Source organism: Hylaeus anthracinus, unplaced genomic scaffold, assembly GCF_026225885.1.
Source record: "Hylaeus anthracinus isolate JK02 unplaced genomic scaffold, UHH_iyHylAnth1.0_haploid 5, whole genome shotgun sequence".
Classification (NCBI taxonomy): Eukaryota; Metazoa; Arthropoda; class Insecta; order Hymenoptera; family Colletidae; genus Hylaeus; species Hylaeus anthracinus.
This window is the reverse complement of record NW_026535322.1, coordinates 11,048,795-11,068,997: the sequence shown is the minus strand read 5'-3', so window position 1 is coordinate 11,068,997 and position 20,203 is coordinate 11,048,795. Positions and strand designations below refer to the sequence as shown.

Sequence of the window (20,203 nt, the reverse complement as noted above, 5' to 3'; positions counted from 1 at the left end):
TGTTTCCGAAGATAATACTACAACTAAATAAAAATTACTACCGATGCCCAGGCGGGTTATCCAGCGGCGTGGGTGCAGCGAACGCGGCATCGGAGGTCGCCCAAGTGTCGCGAATCGTTCGTTCGTTCCCCGGCGACGCGGTTTGGCGGGAAAACTAACTGTTTCGCGGCTGAATGAATTTCGAATCGAAAACCAGAGGCGAGTCGCAGGCAACTCGTTCCGTCGTGACCCGAACGCTCCCGTTGCACTGTGCCCGACCTCGCCTAACTCTGGAGGTCAGTGACGTAACCAGGAGCGGGCGGGTGGGGATGGAGAGAACCGTCCGCAGATTGCGGGATCCTAGATGCAGGTATACTGCACGCGCGACAGTGTGACAGTGCGACGCAACACCGAGGAATCTCGGTGCATTTTCGTCCGCATCGTCGCTCCAGCTGCGGATCGTTAACCTCTTTGCAGTCCAGACGCTGTACACCGACGATGGTCGAACGTATTTCGCTCGTAAATCGGGTTTGATAAACAATATCTTCTTGGCGATGTTTTGGACGTCGCACGGTGGAACGAAACGGCTTTCACGGCGATCAAAAATCGATTTTCGTGAATTAGAAAAATAGAAAAACTGTTTATGTACATCGATAGAGGAGAAGTTGCTGTTTAATGTAATGCGACCCGTTTTTTGATATTTGCTTCCGTTTTGCTGTGGTGCGCATTCAAAGGCAGTTGAAATTCGTCCAAGCAAAACGCTTACGATGTTACTCCTAACTTCAATATACGATTCTAAAAAACTTTGCTCAGAAAGACGATATTCAAATGAATTATAATGTTTACTAGATTTGTATAGATAGTAATCAAGGCATAAAGTAAGTCAAAATGTTAACCACTTTTTAAATAATAGAGTCTGTTTGGAGATAAGTACATTTAAGTAAAATTGTAACTTTACGCATGGTTATCAAAAATTGACCGCACTTGTCCGAGGTTTAATTGCTATCACTGGAAAGGGTGATCAATCCTCTATCAGATTCTGCAAAGATCAGGTGCCCCTTTTCGAGAAATTGGCGATTGTACTAAATGGGACTTGAACAGAAAATAGTATGTACGTTTGACGGAACTCTTAACTTTACGCGTGGTTATCAATCCTCTATCAGATTCTGCAAAGATCAGGTGCCCCTTCGTGCCCCTTTTCGAGAAATTGGCGATTGTACTACGTAGGACTCGAACAGAAAATAGTATGTACGTTTGTACGCTTACTTCTATGATTGTTACGTAAATCTTGTCATTTTTAAATCACTAAATTCCTTTCTCTCATAGTTAACAACAGGTTTGAGTCGAATTTTGGTTAAATAACAATAAATATGTCAAACAAGTGAAAGATATTGAACGCGTTACACTTTATACGTGAATATTTGGACACCCTGTAGCTCAAATTGATTTATACTAATACAATTTAAGTATCATAGTATAGAGAATAACTTCCTACAATTTCATTAAAATATTTTCGAGAGAACCAAAGTTACAGATTTTTGATCGCCGAAAGCCGTTTTGTCCCAACTGTGCGTCGTTGGTACTTTTATATCGCGTTACACGGTCGAGGTTATTCATCGTTATTTATTTCGTGTCACAGGAGAATGATTTATCCAAGGATTCCTTCCGCATTCTTTCTTCTTTTCTTGTAATTTTAGCTCTTTGGTTCGTTCGCGTTTGATTGAACTCTGTACTCGTTCGCTTGTTATTCGATATTTGACGGTTGCAACAAAACCAGCGTCGAATCGATAGACTGTCCTGGTCGTCGCATTATTTATTTCAATTATTATTTATTTCAAGTCACAGGAGAATGATTTATCCAAGGATTCCTTCCGCACTCTTTCTTCTTTTCTTGTAATTTTAGCTCTTTGGTTCGTTCGCGTTTGATTGAACTCTGTACTCGCTCGCTCGCTTGTTATTCATGTGCGTGAAGTTAGCCCCGCACTTTTCGAATTTTTAGTTTTTCTTTTTTGTGCCGTATTGTGCTATATTTGCGCTGAATTGTGCCGTAAATAAGAGATCGATAACATCAATAACAATTAAGAAAAGAAATAAGATCAAACAATGTGGGAACTCTATGATAAATGCACACTTTCAATTCCGAGCTTGTGCATTTATCGAGGCATACTGAACTCCGCTACCCGCGAGCGCGTGCGAATGCGAATGCAAATTCTTAACATGCCCCATGCTGCGAAATCTGGCGATCTGACGAGATTTTGTAATTAGGAAAAGTTGTTGTGCTAGTCTAGAACAATTCGGCACAATCGAAGAAAATTCGGAAATATCAAAAGTTTTAATCACCGCCACCTTTTTTTGTTCATCTTTATTAACCCTCGAGCTAATTTCAATTTTTAACGCACGTCTCTCGTGTATTGTAAGTATCACAATTTAGCACAACTTGCAGAATTCGATTATCTGTCGCCGTTCGCAAATTGTGCGAAAATTAAATTTTTTATTCCTCAAAATTCAACATTTTTTATCTACAAAATGAGTAGAGATAACGAGTTTCTATCAATGGCACAATGTAGCACAAGTTAGTACGCATCTTTCTATAGAAAAAAAAGTTTGTTTCGGCAAAAGTGCGAGGCTAGTATAATTTTGGTTTTATTTATTTTCTTAATTGTTATTGATGTTATCGATCTCTTATTTACGGCGCAATTCAGCACAAATATAGCACAACACGGCGCAAGAAAGAAAAACTGAAAATTCGAAAAGTGCGGGGCTAACTTCACACACATTTGTTATTCGATATATGACGGTTGCAACAAAACCAACGTCGAATCGATAGACTGTCCTGGTCGTCGCATTATTTATTTCAATTATTATGTATTTCACGTCACAAGAGAATGATTTATCCAAAGATTTCTTCCGCATTCTTTCTTCTTTTCTTGTAATTTTAGCTCTTTGGTTCGTTCGCGTTTGTTGAACCCTGTACTCGTTCGCTTGTTATTCGATATTTGACGGTTGCAACAAAACCAGCATCGAATCGATAGACCGTCCTGTAAGTCGCATTGTAAGCATCGTATAAAATGTAGCGCGTAGAATGCATCGGTCTAAACCCCAAATAATTCGGGGTTCACGGAGGATGTTTTTTTTTTGTCGAAAGAAAAAAAAAAATTGTAGACTCGAGGAAGTTGAACGGAAGTATCGGCTAGAGTCGTGAATGCTCGCGGGCCTCGGGGCTCTTTGAAGTCTCTTCTTTTCATCGAGTACTATTCATCGGCGCAACATGAGGAACGCGAATCCCGATAAACGTTCCGATCGAAGCTTCGTTCCAGCTCGACCGAACGCTCGAGGATCAGCTTGTTAACCTCTTAACTCGGGAACACATTTGAAGTTTTGGAAACGCTAACGCATGATTTCGTATGGTGTAAACTAATGACTAGACTGCGGATATTTACGTATTTATAGGAAATTTGGATGTTCAAGAAAATACGAAATCCACACAATATTCAAGAATCTAATAAACATTGAAAGTAAAGTTAATATTATGATACTTGCAAAGTAATTTAAATTTCTATTTGTGTTTCATTCTTGTAGGTATGTATACAAAGATTTTACTTTGCATAAAGATCCACAGTTTACTGACTGTCAATCTGCTTGGCGATAGTTGTTTATGAAGTAATACAGGGCTTCTTAAACTGTTTTCATTCACGACATCATTTATAATTGTGATTTTTTTCGCAATCACAAAACATAGAATTAGGTAACAATATACAGAGTGTTCCCGGATTAAATAGCCAAACGTAAAAGATGAATTCAGGAGACCAAAATCAAAAAAAATTTCCTCTAAAAATATCCTCGCAAACGTCAGCGTCCACGTTTTATCCCTGTTAGGCTGAGATTAGGCAAAAGAGTTATCTGACTCAAATTTCGACTAAATAACAAGTGCTTAAAGAGACAAACGTTACGTAAACAAGCATCTAGTAGTATATCCCGTATCCATCGTAAATAAAAAGTAAAATAAAACACTTTTGCCCCGTCTCAGTCAAACGGGGATAAAACGTGGCATAGTCTCGGGGAGTCGTGACTCATCGACGACACGTAATCGAAAAAGAAGTAGCGGGAAACAGCGAGGCGAAGATTTTTACGTCGTCGCGAGCGAAGACAGGCCGTCTCGAGCGCACGCGATATTTATATTTTATCGATCACGCTGAACGATATCACGTACAATAGCACGTGCGTCATGCATCGTGCAAATGTGTACTCGTGTCGAGACACACCGCCACACGTTTCATATGACCGCTGTTTATCGCTCGCGGTGCACCAGCAAACGCGTTAATTATATCTTAGCCCAGTGTTTCCCAAAATGGGCTCCACGACGGGCTCCACGACGTCGAAACGATCCGAAATTTCAATTTCTAGACACAGCTGGCCTGTATACCTTGACGTTCCCGTTTCGGTCTAGCCCTCGAAAGCTCAGAAAAAGAAGCGTATATAATAGAATGAAAAAAAAAAACGCTTCTCGCGGTATTTTAATCTCATTAAAAACGCTCGTTAAAAAGTTTCCTATCGTTGGTAATAAAACCGTGAAAAAAAAGGAAGTGGAAACTAACAAGCATAAAAGTTTGGAACACCTCGCAAATTTCATCCGAAAATCGAGCGACGAGGAATTTCTTAATACCGACCGATAAAGAAAAATTAATTCCACCAGATCCATCGCAACGCAATCGTTAACATATCGTATTAAATGCTTTTTCAAACGTAAATATATCCGAGTGAAAACCAGTTTGCAGACGTACCGAGACGATAATAATTTTATTCCACTTGGTCCTCCGAGGAAAGTTTGAGAGACACTGTTTCACGGTGCAACGCGACGTAAACGGATATCCTTTCGCGCGAAATTCATTCTTATCGTGCGTGTATTAGGTCATCCCACACAAAAAAAAAATGCGATTAGGTCGTATCCGCGTGGTATAAATACGGGTGTAAACAAGACCTATTTTTAATGAAGCAGCAGCAGTTGGCGATGAAGCGCGCGACGAGTGCATTTACCCGTTTCGAAAGTTCAGAATGAACGCCAAGATAGGGAATACTGGACGTACTCGTTAAGATAAGGACGTGACACGGTTGTAGATTTATTGTTTCTCTCAAAATTCTTATATTTTCTCAAATGAATTTTCCAAATAGCATCTCTAAGATTTCTCAACGTGGACCAACATCTAAAGAATTTATTTATTTCGAGGAATTTTCATCAGGAAATTACTGGCTCGATGTTCAATTTCTTATCGAGAAATCTCGGGGCTGTACGAAATCGGAATTCGCGGGGTTCGATAAAAGCGTGATTGGAATCGTGAGAAAATTCTGTAAAAACCGAACGAAAAATTGATGGAAAAATGAAGTATACTCGAATTTTGAGTGCAAACGGAGGAAAAAAATAATTAAAACCAACACTCGCCAACCAACATCTTGGAAACAAGGGTTTATCGACGTTTCTGCGAATAATAAACTTAAATGATTTTTGTTTTTGAGACTGTACGTGTTCGCAAACCTTTTTAGAGAGAAAAAAGATGGCGCGTCGGCGGAGAACGATTCATACGCGTGAAAGCTTTACCGACGATCATAGACAAAAAAAAGAAGAATATACTTTAAGCGTTCGATTTCAGCGAGACTCGTATGTCTTTTCACCTAGATCGACAAATCGGCGGATAAAAGAGAACAGAAAAAAAATCGAACGAGTTACACGACTCTAGAAACCGGTTAGAAATCCCACGGGAGAAAACACCGACGGAAAGAGCGACTATGGCGATTCGCGTGTCAAGTTGGAAAGCGAATCTTCGTTTGCATCATCTTACGGCATATATATTTTTTTTCGACTCGTATTTTGTGAGGACGGCCCAGCCAGCCCGACTCTCTCTCCTCTGGAGTCGGTAAACATTGCTACCATCCGTTGACAATGGTAATAAAAATAACGTCTTTATTACGCAATCGCATATACAGACATTTATAGGAAGGTTGGTTGCCATGCCGAACCCCCAATGTTTATGTAACGATCGATTGTCGTGCTGAATGCACAGAAGCATAATTGCAACTATTTATGTAGATTAGATGGTATTTGTTCGATTTACTATATTGTTTCGATAGTACGTTATTATCCGATTTGTGGTTAATATTTTAGTGTAAATTGAGAAATAAAACTGTTATTATTAGACTGCGGATCTTTATGCAAAATAAAATCTTCGCGAACGTGCCTAGAAAAATTGAACCTAAGTAGCAATTTATTTCATTCTAGAAATATTGTAACACGAACTTCACTTTCAATCTCTTTTATATTCTTGCATATTGTAGTTTCTTGCGCATTCAAATTTCCTATAAATGCAAAAACATCCGCAGTTTAATTATTATATATTATAATAGAAATTTTAATTAAATCTCTTGAGGGATTTCTTGCTCTGATCAAACACACCCAAAGCAAAGCAATTTTTATCTTATTGTTGCGAGCACCCTTTGGATGGATCCAAGGTCTGCTGGTTCTCGCGTCCGCGAGAATTAATAACAATAATAATTAATACAAATAGTAATTAATACAAATAAGCTGTCCCACTTTAATGTGGTATATATACAGTTGCATGCAAAAGTTTTCGGCCAAAAATAATGTTGGAATTAAATTATGTATAATAGGTGTAAAGTAGAAATACAAATATATCATAGTAAAGAGCTTTTATTATACTATCGAAATGTACAACTCACAAAATTTGATACAACAAGCAATAATTATTTATAACAAACATAACAATTTTTACTTCTTCATAAGTATCCGGCCGAGTACAAAACATGAAGAAAAAACACGATAACTGAAGGAAAAATGTTCAGAAATGGTTACAAATGTAACATTATCATCAATATTTAGTAACCATACCCTGTGAAGCTATCACGGCGGGACATCAGTGAGGCATCGATTCAATAAGTTTAATGATACTATCTTGAGAGATATTTCTCCACTCTTCTTGAATTTTTGTCCGTAAAGCAGCTTTATTGGTACAATTAACAGTTCCTATTCTTAGTTTAAGCTCTTGCCATAAATGTTGTATGGGATTCAAGTCTGGAGATTGTCTCGGCCAACTATGTAGAATTCGGATCTTATTCTTCGTAAAAAAGTCCTGAAGCAACCCACCTGATGTTTTGGATCATTGTCTTGCTCTCCAATTTGGCTGACATTAGTCAGAGTACTGTTTTACGTAGACTTACAGAAGTTGGATGTTTTTGGACGGGTTGGAGTTAAAAAACCACTCGTAAGTAAACAAAATAAGAAGGCCAGATAGAGTTTGCAAAGAAACACCGGAGTTGGACAGTTAAAGATTGGAAGAAAGTGCTGTTTTCGGATGAAACTACAATTAATTTATGTGGAAATGATGGGAGAAGGTATGTTAGACGACCACAAGGTACTAGGAATGATTCCCGATATCACATACCAACAGTGAAGCACGGTGGAGGTAGTATTATGCTTTGAGGTGCATTTTCTTGGAAAATGCGTCGATCCAATTTACAAAATTGAGGGTACTATGAATCCTCCTATGGATAGGGATATTCTATCAGAACAAATGCTACCTTATGCCCGTCGAAATTTGCCACGAGGATGGATATTTCACCAAGACAATGATCCAAAACATCAGGTGAGTTGCTTCAGGACTTTTTCACGAAGAATGAGATCCGAATTCTAGATTGGCCGAGTCAATCTCCAGACTTGAATCCCATACAACATTTATGGCAAGAGCTTAAACTAAGAATAGGAACTGTTAATTGTACCAATAAAGCTGCTTTACGGACAAAAATTCAAGAAGAGTGGAGAAATATCTCTCAAGATAGAATCATCAAACTTATTGAATCGATACCTCGCCGATGTCCCGCCGTGATAGCTTCACAGGGTATGGTTACTAAATATTGATGATAATGTTACATTTGTAACCATTTCTGAACATTTTTCCTTCAGTTATCGTGTTTTTTCTTCATGTTTTGTACTCGGCCGGATACTTATGAAGAAGTAAAAATTGTTATGTTTGTTATAAATAATTATTGCTTGTTGTATCAAATTTTGTGAGTTGTACATTTCGATAGTATAATAAAAGCTCTTTACTATGATATATTTGTATTTCTACTTTACACCTATTATACATAATTTAATTCCAACATTATTTTTGGCCGGAAACTTTTGCATGCAACTGTATCTCGTAATCGTAACCCTATTCACTCAATTTTCTACTAAAATACAGTGAGTCCTGTCAAGGAGACACCTGATTATCTCCGCTATAACAATATACAAAGTGTCCCAAAAATGTTGGAGATTCTTGAAAGGGGTGGTTCGAAACAACTTTTTCCTTAGCGAAAAATGTTATCTCAAATCACCCCTCGAACCACCCCTTTCAAGGACCTCCAACATTTTTCGAACACCCTGTATAGTTTCGAGGCGCTTGACGTCTAAGAGGCGCGAGCCAAAGTTTCTAAGTCAGGAGTCACTCTAGCGCCTTATGTACTCTCCGCTGGCGATGGATTGCGAATACACGAAAACGGATCACGAACGGATTCACGATTCTCACGGACAGCGATCCGAAGGGAAAAGTGAACGAAGACACGTCTAAAGGTTTGGTAAGGTAAGGGTAAGGGTAAGGCTCGGTCATCCGGGGGCGAAACGCCGTGAGTATCGACCGCGTCGCCGGCCGGCAGAGACGCTTTTACACGTTAAGCACGGCTACGGGGAGAAAGAGACAAATAGAGGTCGAAATGCGGACCAAACAAAGAGAACGCTCAACGTCAGCTTTCACGTTCCTCGGAATGAGAACCGAGAGGAGTCCGACTTGATTCCAGGGACAAACTAATAGCAATATTCCGCGTCGTGCGTGCTTCAACCATAGATATATCGTAGGTAGAGCAGAGGAGCCTGTATACCCTCAATTTTATTTCAAATGACGGATAAATCCTCAAGATTTATTCGTTATTCGAAAAGCCTCGAGCTGCCGTCGAACGACGTTCATCTATAAACAATTGCACGTTGTCGCGCGACGCAGTTAGTCTGTTTCACATCGATTCGTCCTACTTTTATGAGTTCATTCGAACGCAAATTTTAAATTATTTCTTAAAGTCTGCGGTACGTTATCCGATAACTTTTCAAGTCGAGTTAGGTCTAGAACGGAATTCTCCATTTAATTTCTTTTTCTTTGTATGACTGATCCGGGAGCAGAACAGGACCGTGACGTGGAGCACGTGGCCGAATGGCCGAAATTAATCGAGTTTCGAATGCGTCAGTCATCGTGCGACGGAGTTCTTTAAAACAGTAGGGATGTTGAAGAATGCCTATCGATCAGACGCGTTGCAACCTCAAAGGAAGAATCTTTGTCTCGGAACCATCTGGTCCGTGGAGAGGGGAGGGCAAGGGTGGTTTTCGATAACGGAACTGCGACAGACAGCGCGGCGTCTACCCCAAAAACCGCTGCTATCGTAAACAGCAGTCGAATAGTCGATACCTTGCATTATGCATTCCTTCGTCCATTTCCTATCTTCTCTCATATTTTTCTATGATTGCTACAAACTCGTGTAATTCAAACCTTGCAACGTTACGGTTGCCTCGAACGACCCTACACCAAAAGTCACCCTAGGGGCTACCAAGAGCAAAAACTTTGCCAGGTGCACGCAGCCAAGACGCAGATGCTCGAGCTAGGTAAAATAATAATAATCCCCGGTGTACGTTCAATCCGTTCGTCAGGCGAGCGCAAAACGGTAGCATTCCATCCCCCTGGAACCGGTCAGCGAAAACTTTTGTGCGTTCAGCGAAGACAAAGTTGAAGGAGGAGGGAAAATTGAAGAAAAAAGTAAAGGCACGAGGAAAGAGACCGAAGAGACGAGGCGAAACGATACGCGAGACGTTCGCGTTGGCGTTCGATAGACGAGGACGATGTCGTTTCTGTCCCTTCGAACCGGCTAGCCAGCAAATGCACTTATGCACGTTGGCCACGGCTACGGCGAGAAGGAGAAGAGAAGTAAACAGAACGAGAGTGCAAGAGCGAGAGCGGTTCGGTATACAGGACGAAAAGAAATGGGGGGGAAAAACGAAACCAAGAATGAGACGAGACGACGAAGAGCACCGGCTGTCTCTTTCATTGAACAAAGCCAACGATAGCTCGCTGTACCCCTCAAACGGTTCCCTACCAGACGTCCAGCCAGGACCGACCCTGGACTTACCAGCGCCCCAACGCAACTACCATCGTACAAATTACCCTACCTTCTACAAATTACTAGAGAGTCTAGGTTTAATGTCATTAGAAATTCAATTGCCTTGCTCTTAAACTAGAAGGTTAGTAATTGTTTGTAAATCGGTTTCTAACGATTGTATTATTATTTCTATGACTCTCATTCACCCAAAGAGGACCATACTCTCTAATAATCGAAACGTTGTTTACACAGTAAACGTTTATTCACATTGGGGTATTTCTCCATGTTACACGAGAGCACAAAAAAGAGCATCAAACTCACACCTCTATCTAACTCGCTACCTTATCAATTTGTATGGAAAAGATTCGTAAACGCGCCCTTAGCTCCCACGTGAAGCCGACTCTGCATCCAGCTCCCCCCACCTCTCGCCCAGTACTTCCCCTCCAATTCGGAGGAGCTCACCCTACTACCCAACCCGGCTGCCCCACCACTCGCTGCGCAGAGCTTCCCCTACCCATCCCGCACACCCACGAGGTTCCCCCACCTTTCGAGCGGCAGCGTGGACGTCTTTGCTCAACTGCCACGGGGCCACCGACCCCTCCCTAGGCCCCTCAGCCGCGGGTCACGGCCACTGTTCTCACGGAGAATCAGCGGCAGGGCACGAGGGAGGCGAACCCTGCCTGTTGTTCTCTCTTCATCTCTCCTTCGACCGCCTCTACCCTTCCGTCTCCTTCGCCCTATCCTCCATGCGTGTGCGTATAAATACGTGCGCCTGCGTAAGCTAAACGGATGCGCAGTAGCCACGCATTACGGAACATCGGGGGTGGTTTCCAGTTTGTTGTCAGACTTCTCTTTTTTTTTTTTTTAATTACGGCGAAATTAAGACGTGAATTCCGAGTTACAGCCAACCGCTTCCGTAAAGAAGCCCCTTTAGAATTAACGAGATCGTCGAACCTAGGAATTCATCTTACGTTGATATAGACTGTTTTTTAAATGTAAAGTATGCTGTACATCCGATCTACGAGTTGATTGAAAACAACTTCGGTGCCAACCGAAAGGGGATAATCGATACGAAGAAAAACGAAAACATATTTGTCATCGTGCTGAGTCAGACTTTAGATTTCGCTCCAAGAGTATGATATATCATTTCGATAAGTGGAAAAAGGAAAATGACCACAATTTACTTTAATTCTGATCTTTGACGGCAGGAAAGTTAACGAGCCCTGTTACACAGCTGACTGTCGTGGCCGCTCGGGAAGACCTGTGGAAACGAATTTCTCCTCGTTCGTGTAACACTGCTGTTCCCCGATGACGATTCCGCGAGCGTAACCGACGCGATTAGGTTCAACGACACGCGCGTCGCGTCACACTACAAGTCACGAAGCGATACGTCATTTTACGATACAATCCGCGGGATACGACGCGGGATGACCGACGACACGATTCCGTCGTCGAAAACACCGTTGCTCCCAGTAAAATAACGACAACGTCGTATAATTTTTTTTTTAACGGATACAGATAATACGCAACCATTGCACAAGTTCAAGTACAATCTTTCATCTTTGCGAATCGAGTATTTACCAAGGTCTACCGCCCAAGCTCTACGATCTACGAAGCGAAAGTAAAGAATCGGTGAAACCGATTGAACGATACGAAACGACTACGCTAACCATTCGCGTAAGAATTCGCCCGGTGTTCGCGGTGTCTGAGTCATTAGGTATGCGTGACGAAAATTATCGAGAACAATCGCCTCTAGATAAAACGATTATGGAACGATCTCTTCCTGACTGATAAAAATGGACAAACGTTTGACTGATTAAATTAATTCATTTACCGAAGTGAATAACCCCTTGACAACATTAGGCGATAGAAGTAGGTCAATATTTATTTTCTGGATCAGGTGCTAGAGTATACACCGTAATTAATCTATTCTGTGCCTTTCCAAAGTAAACCTACTATTTATTTATAAAAGAAACCCATACAATTTTTAATTCTGCCTCGGTCAAACGTCTGAACTTTTGAATAACAAAAACAAAAAAGAAAAAACAAAAAAAACAAATTTAAAATAAAAACTAATTTACTTTCATCCCCTATACGACCTCCTCTAGCTGTTACATCCCTACTCGACTATTCATTAGTCTAAATAACAGCGAGAACACAACTTGCCTCGCGTCGAGGCCCCAATCAGAGGCGAACTATCGATTATCGATGGAGCTTTGCATAAGTTCACTGACATATAACCCGATGTCAATAAACATTCAGCAGGCGAACCACTTTCGGTGCATTTTTCGATTTCGCCGGCAACTCTGCGAGAGGGATTATCCGTTCCGCCAATATCCCTTTGTATAATATTGCACTTCTTTCCGAGAGGCTGACGTCACTCGAGAAACCGGAAACTGGTTTCGCTCGCCCAGTTTCCGCTCTTCTTTTATCGCGAGTAGAACACGATAACGTTGCGCGCGTAGGAGTAGAGTTTCTTAGCAGCCGTGTCTTCGCCAGGCAATGCGCAAACACGACCGTGATGTTGGCCGTGATTCAAGTCCGAATATTATGTCCGCCGCGGTTGTTTACTTTTTTTTCGACCGATTCGACCTTGTAGGACAAAAGACTTCGGAGAAAGTCGGGAATGCTTCGCTTCGAAACACCACTTTGCACTTTCATGCGTATTATTATTTTCCTGATCGTTACTACAACGACGATGATCAACGATATACTCGACGATGCCCATACAAACATCGCTCAGGCTACTAAATTGTAAATATAAAAAGAAAAGGCTTGAAGAAGTCAATGCCTCTTGTATTATTTTTACAGGCGTAACGCAACGTGGAGAACAGGCGCGTGTAGATAAATGCAAATGGTGTTCTAGAATTATGTAACGACTTTTTGTATTTCACCGAGGTTTCGTACAACTCTTCCTCATTTCATAGAAATGAAACGTCGAAGAAGACACTGGTGAGAATCGGTACGTGAAAAGTCGTTGCCCGTCTATAAGCGCTTTTCTCGGAATTTACTATCGCGAAAAACCTTTTGTAGCCATAATCGAAATGCGACACTGATCTTGTGTAACGATTATCACGCAGAGGCTCGCTCGCGTACCGTAGGCGTCAACTGCATAACTACCCGTAACCATCTGTTACCGTCGACTCGAGAAGAGAAAGTTAGTTGCAACGAGGTGATACTCGATTTTTTTTTATGCCGTAACGCAACGTGTAATGCCTAACGCGGCTCATCCAGGATTATCGTAAAATCGAGTCCCTATTGGCGTCCGCACAGGATGCCCCAAAGCGCAACGATGATTGCACGATTATTAAAAATGAATTTATCTTACATCGCGAATTGCGATGAAATTTATATATAAAGATAAACAAGTTACGCCGCGCGTTTTTGGACACCCTGTGCGTGAGAGTATCTCGAAAGACAGCAACGAGAACGACGAGGCTAATTGAAAACCATTTTGTGGGAAGTAAGGTCAACTCTGAACCTCGAAGCGACTAGAAAAGGAGATAGAGTGACTCGCGTGAATCGATATCCCTTCGGCACTATTTGCCGTTTATATTGGTCCAAGTAGCAACGGAAATGCGAAGATGGCTGTAAAGCAGAGAATCGAAACGTGAGATAGGTCTTTGAAACGTCCGAGGCTCGACAAAATTCACGCGACCGTAGGATGGTTAAATAAAATGGCCGACAAGATATAACAACAAAAACGTCTATCTTTCGTGAAAACCGTTAGAGTTTGTTTCGTGAAATAATACTCGAGGTACGCTGAGAAACGGATGATATGCACCGCAAAACATAGGGAAAAACAATCAATCGGGTTTTTCAGCACACGCATCGTTCGCATGTGTCACGGTTGCCCATAGAGAGGACCCTGACAGTGTTTCAATCGATTAGGTGTGCCCGAAAGGGGGACCGCGAGCAAGGGGGAAACGTATGCGAAACGCAAAGCCGTATAAATTTAAATGGCACCGGTCCAAACGAAGCACCTCCCCTTCGAAACGAAACGAAGACGCAAAACGTAAAACTCGCAATCGTAGTCGCGGGATGAACGGGCCCGAACGATTGATAATTAAATGGGAACTGGAAAACAATTCACCGGGAGATAACGAACACGTAATATCGTTTTATACGTTCCCAGCGGAAAGCGTTTTAAGTTCGTGCGAAAGTACATTAACCTAAACAACGCGAACGTTCTCTCGGTAACTCCGCGCTTTGCTTGCGCACGTGCGAAAGCGAGACGGAGCGGCCGCGGGTAAGAGTAAGACGGAGGGAAAAGGACAGAAATCCGGGGCGTTTCGCTAAATAGAATTCGAGGACGTAAACAATGAAAGAACGGTTGGAGATGCGAAACACGGTGCAAGGACTCGGCGCGGACCAGAGACAGACAGGATTTTCTTTGAATAATAGAGGACGAATGAAAACTTCTTGCAGCGATTTGTTCGCATCAACTAATAATGACAATAGAACGTCTTTGGTTCGGTCGTATGTATCGAGAAATTCGGTATTCCGTGAAGAAGAAGGGAAATATATGTATAGAAGAAACGAGTAAGTACGTTTCGCGTTGTTGTTAACCAAACCTTGACAAAAATTGTGTAATTAAATTTTGTACGGTATATTTTACGATAAGGTGGTCGAAATTGTAATGGTTGGTTTAAGACTAGTACATCACGAACACGTGGCTGGAAATCTGCCACCATCTTTTCATCGTTAAGGTACAAGGCAACGCTAATGGATTCGTTGTTATGTTACAAGGTTAAGCGAGTTCGAAGACCCGATTGGCTGAATAACTATCAAAGACACCTCCATACGACCGCGTTCGCAGTAATATTCTACTCACGATTCTGACAGCCACTCAACAAACGGGTTTAATGATAAATTACGATTTCAAAATACGCGCAGTACAGCTTATTCGTAGAACAAAAAGCGAGAATAGAGAAACAAACATTAGATAACCAAATGATCGTCGATAAATAAAAACGACGTTGATTGTACGTTTCCCTATTTCTTTTTACAAAAATAACGATCGTCAAGTCCGAGTTTAATACAGCCAAGACGAATATTCTAGAACGAACCATTTTCGATCTACCATCTAACGGGAGCTGTTTGAAGCAAAATTTCCTCGATCAGCGAAGATGTAAACAAACTGAAAACGATGCATCCATCTTCGTGGCGTTGATGTTACGCGAAAAAAAACGAATAAATATTTAACCCAACAGTTGCGTTCGTGTTTCTATTTTAGGTAAACGAAGTAAACAGTCATGAAAAATCAAGGTGAAGACCAAACGTATTACCTTGAATTTACAAGTATAATGGAAAAGAAAAAAAAAGAAAGAGTGCAATATATAATTATGCAGAACTGCAACTCGACAGCAGATACTAGTAAATTTACTCATTGCGAAGGACAAACATGACATTCGATACGAGATTGTTCCAAGTTCGACGGATGACATCAAAGATAAGACTTTGTGACAGATCACCAAGGGTACCCGTAATTTATCACGGAAGATTTTACTCCATTTGCATACGCCAAAAACAAAAGAACTCCTGTTACAATTTCTCGTAAAACAGACAAAATAAAACGCGCGCCGAAAGAATAACAGAGATTTGCATGAAAGACGTATGATGTATAATAAGAAACTTGTAAATCCAAACGTTATTCGAATACATAAAACGAATGCATCGATTGCTTTAATTTAAATAAACACGAAGGATTTCGTTGGCGAGTAAAAACTGTCGAAACATAACCTACATATGTCGCGCTTTCCGACTCGTGTCATCGGTCGAGAATGGAGAGCGCAAAAGTTTCAACGACCCGTCAAAACCGAAAGAAAATAAAGTACCGTGTCAACCTCTAGAAAATAAAATCCTCCCTCAGATGGTTTCACGGTACACAAATGTCATTTTTTAAAAAGTGAAAAGGAGGAGGTTACTCGATTCGACATGTATATATATATATATATTTTTTTTTTTAAGAATTGCATTCGCACGACCAACGTCAATGATCTCTACGAGCGTCGAGTCCCTCTCGCACTTCGTAAACATGGAGGTTTCTGTTGTAGCGTAAAAATGTTGGAAACATAACCTGCAAAAGTATCGCGTCGACAGCTAAAATGAAATATACGAACAAAGGTTTTAAGACGTAATCGGTACTATTTCATTCGGTCGTTTGTTTCGTCACGCGTACTTAGATACACTCCGTCGCGCCTATGTTTGTATTCATTTCCATCGAGATTACCTCGAAAAAGGCAAAAATCCACGAAAATAAAATTTCCAAGTAAATCTCGATCTCGACTCGCATCGCTCGATACGACCGATCGTTAACCACGGATTATTGTTTTTTTTACCCTTAAGAAAACTGGTATTAAAAATAAATACCATGTCGGCCCCCAAATCCTTCATGTCGCAGTAAAGGAAAAGATCCCCCGGTGGTTTCATCCAGTCGCCTGTGCTCGTGCTCGGTCCCTGGCCGTACCCTACACCGAAACTCTCCACCGTCTCCAAGGTACCCTCGGCACGGCGCGTCACCTCCGAGAGATTCACCGTTAACCCCGTGGTACACCGACAACGCGAACGAGAAATTCGACACACACTCTTTTTCACGCACTATCCGTCGGACGAGGCTATCTTGGAGCCGATTCGTAGAATCCCGAGGACCCTGCGTCGCAGGGAAACGAGACTTGGATCGTACGGTGAACCGCGGCGTCGGGGCGCTGGGTACCGATTCAGCCGGCACTGAATATAATACACACCACTCCCGGTTGTTTTCACGTTCGTTTTTCCTCTCCGATATACGGAGGACGGACGGACAGACCTCTCGCGAACAGAGAACACAACACCGCCGCTGAACGATACGGAATCGCGGCACTACGGACGACAGTGCGAGTGAGAGAGAGAAAGAAAAGCGTTCGGCCGCCTGTCAAACAGTTCGACACCTCCGGGTGCCTCGATGCTGCCCACCGCTACCTATGCTCCTCTCTTCTTCCTCGTCCTTCTCCTCCGCCGCCACCGCCGCCGCCGCTACCACCTCCTTTCTCCTCTCGCGCACTTTGCACACTCACTCCGCGAATTCGCGTTTATTTACCAGGGGGAAGGCGAGTCGATTACCGCGTTTTTCTTTCTAAATACACGTCCGTCCTGGCATATCGCGGGACGCGTCGTTATCAAGCGTTAAAATAACGCTCGGCGTCGTCACGGTGTTCTTTACTTGTCTCGTCTCCTCGATTTTTCGTTAACCGGCCTCTCTCTTCGACAGAGACTGCCCTCCTAACCGAAACAAAGAACGACGCTTGACTGGTGCGCCATCTGTCGAAGGCTCTGCCAATCACGGTTCGCCTCGCGAACACCCTCGACCAATCACCGCTCCCCTAGCCTCTACCTTCTACGTTTCTACGACCTCTCACGGCGACCGGATGAAAATTTGATCGCGCTTGATTCTGTACCTGACCTGCCCACTTTCGACATTACGCTAATTTTGTATACTTTCCTTTAACCCAGAATTATATTATTGAAAATGGAAGACCGAAGGGTTACTTCTTCTTTTAATTTATGGGTATTAATAAATTTAGGTGATAATCTCATCCCGCCTAATTGTCCAATGAAAATTCCTGATCCAATGAAAAATCTAAGCACCTTTGACGTAACGTTATTTCGAATGTAATTTCGTGTAAAGCGATATTTCGTTTGGCTCAAAACGAGATTATTGTAAAATTAAATTTGAAAAATTTGAAATTGTACACATAAATAAATTTGTAAGGGTAGCTACTCATCTAATGCTTCCGTTTTTCTTTTTCAAATTTTCAACATGTCTGACTTCCCAGTGGAAGGGTTACTTTTCTACGTTCCCCTATATTCATGCTCCAATAATAGGCAAATATTTATTTGAATAACAGATAAGACACAAAACTAACAATAGCTAACTAATAGCAATTTATTGGCGTTCTTTATTCAATGAAATAGTTAAATCTCTACTCGTTAATTTTTATTCAACGAGTTGTTTGGAATTTCTATCTAAATCAGAATTTTGCCCATTTCTTCCTAATGCGACTCTGAACTACTGTATATTTTTGTTTCGTCTATTACGACGATGAAGAGCTAACGTTAAGAGTAAACGAAGCATATCCGAAATGTGCAAAGAATCGAAACATTTCGGGCAAAAATTGTTATCTCGATGACCTTTCGTAGCAACGAAGGCCACCGTCTTAAAACGTGCTAGAAACGTTTGTAATTTGCTATTCCACCGAATTCTGTCCCTGACACAGTTTCCACGAGGAACCAACACATCGACTGAACTTTCTAACTGACCGATTGTCAGGTATTACCGTCAGTGTCAATGACATATCCTAATTCGAACGAGAATTAATGTTAACGTAACAGTCAACACTAACGCGGATGACCAAGTATTAAAACAAAACGTTCTATTTTTAAATTGAAACAAAAATACGCTATAGAGATGGTTATCCTCGTACTTTGTTATGGGTGTCACTTCTGATACGTGAGAATTTAAATATGTAACTGAACGTGCGGTAACATGTTCGAGATAAAAAAAAATATCCCTAGTAGTCGTCAATATTTTTGTAGTTCTATTTTGGCCCACATGTTCTGACTCATCTGTCTCGAATTAATACCGAATGTATTTAAAATATTAAAAGTTGCCGAGCATACGAGCAACAACAATAGAAACTCAGTTCATATCGCTAAATATTACTCAAATACTGAACATAACAATTACTCTTACCTGTCCATTCCTAAACTGTTGTTGCTGTTGTTGTTGTTGCTGATGGTGAAAAAGGGCAACTTGTTGCTGAGCTGTCATCTGATTATTTAGATAAACTAAATGTTCTGCTCCAGGTCCACCGCTCTACATAAACATAATAAAATGAAACTGTTAATACTGAGATAATACAGAATAATTTTACAGATAACTATGATCGTATTAATAGTACAAACAAATTATTTTAAATTGATAAATAACTATCTGTTTCCATCATAACTATATTTCGTCATAATTAAGTAAACTTCATTTGTTAGTACCGCATATTTGGAATGTATTACTCACTTTTAGTTGCATAGGATGTATCTCATAGGGAAGATGAACATTGTTCATAGTTTGCAATCCCAATTGTTGAGGTTGATTCTGCTGTGGTACACTCAGTTTGGTAATGGGATATTTCCATTTCTCTGGATTCTAGAAATCATAAAGAAGCACGCATATTATTAAATCATCCATTGCAGTATCGATACAAAGCCATCTTTCAATTTCCAATTTCCAATTTTATGTTATCGATATACTTACATTATCGATTATAGCATCGTCTGCAAGAGCCCACGCACGCGGGGCTTGTTTTGTTTGAAAACTCGAAGATTGGGCATTAAATTCTGGTTCTGTGGGTCGTTGGAACACGTAACCCACCATTGCATCATCTTGCGTTCTGCTTACACCTATTTGATGCGTTTGACCGGGTTGTATACGCATACTATCACCACCAGCCATTACTTGTCCGCATTGCTCTCCATCCTATTGATAAAAGAAACAAGAAGTTTGTCTTTGTTACTGACAACGTATGTTGCTTTGTGGAATTAGAACAATAACAACTGTTCCGAAATGATTAATACGTAAATGCTATTGCCCTCGATCTATTTAAAATATTCTATCATTATACTGTAGCACGACTTGATTCATCACGGTACTGAATCTTATCAATATGTACAGAATCTATCTACTATTGTTTTACTTATTCTTTGTAAAAAAAAAAAATAATGGAATTAATTGTTTGGAACATTGAAATATATACATATATATAGTCTTTTGCTTTCAACATGTACAAGGAAACCATCAAGGTAAAAACATTACTCTAATTTCACTGTGATAAGGAATTCAACAAATACAACCAAAACATCACAGTTTCTACACAATACTCTGCCATGATGGATCAAACAAAGCACAAGCATATGCAATACCCATGCATATACAGAATAGAAAAGTTCCTTTCCCATGTTTCAGCAACGTAAACGAACACTTCTACGTTCCACGTCGGAATATCAAACG

At 41.0% G+C, this 20,203-nt stretch overlaps 1 protein-coding gene across 3 annotated transcripts in view; it reads right to left on the bottom strand.

The window, feature by feature from the left end:
- LOC128896017 (pumilio homolog 1-like) overlaps window positions 1-20,203 on the bottom strand; it is a 100,994-nt gene that overhangs the window by 78,808 nt on the left and 1,983 nt on the right. For all 3 annotated transcript variants that reach the window (XM_054159132.1, XM_054159133.1, XM_054159131.1), the window contains exons 2-4: window positions 19,451-19,672; window positions 19,214-19,342; window positions 18,893-19,015 (exon numbers count right to left, since the gene is read on the bottom strand). In XM_054159132.1, the coding sequence (XP_054015107.1) occupies window positions 18,893-19,015; window positions 19,214-19,342; window positions 19,451-19,672 (474 nt within the window). The remainder of the gene's footprint in view (window positions 1-18,892; window positions 19,016-19,213; window positions 19,343-19,450; window positions 19,673-20,203) is intronic.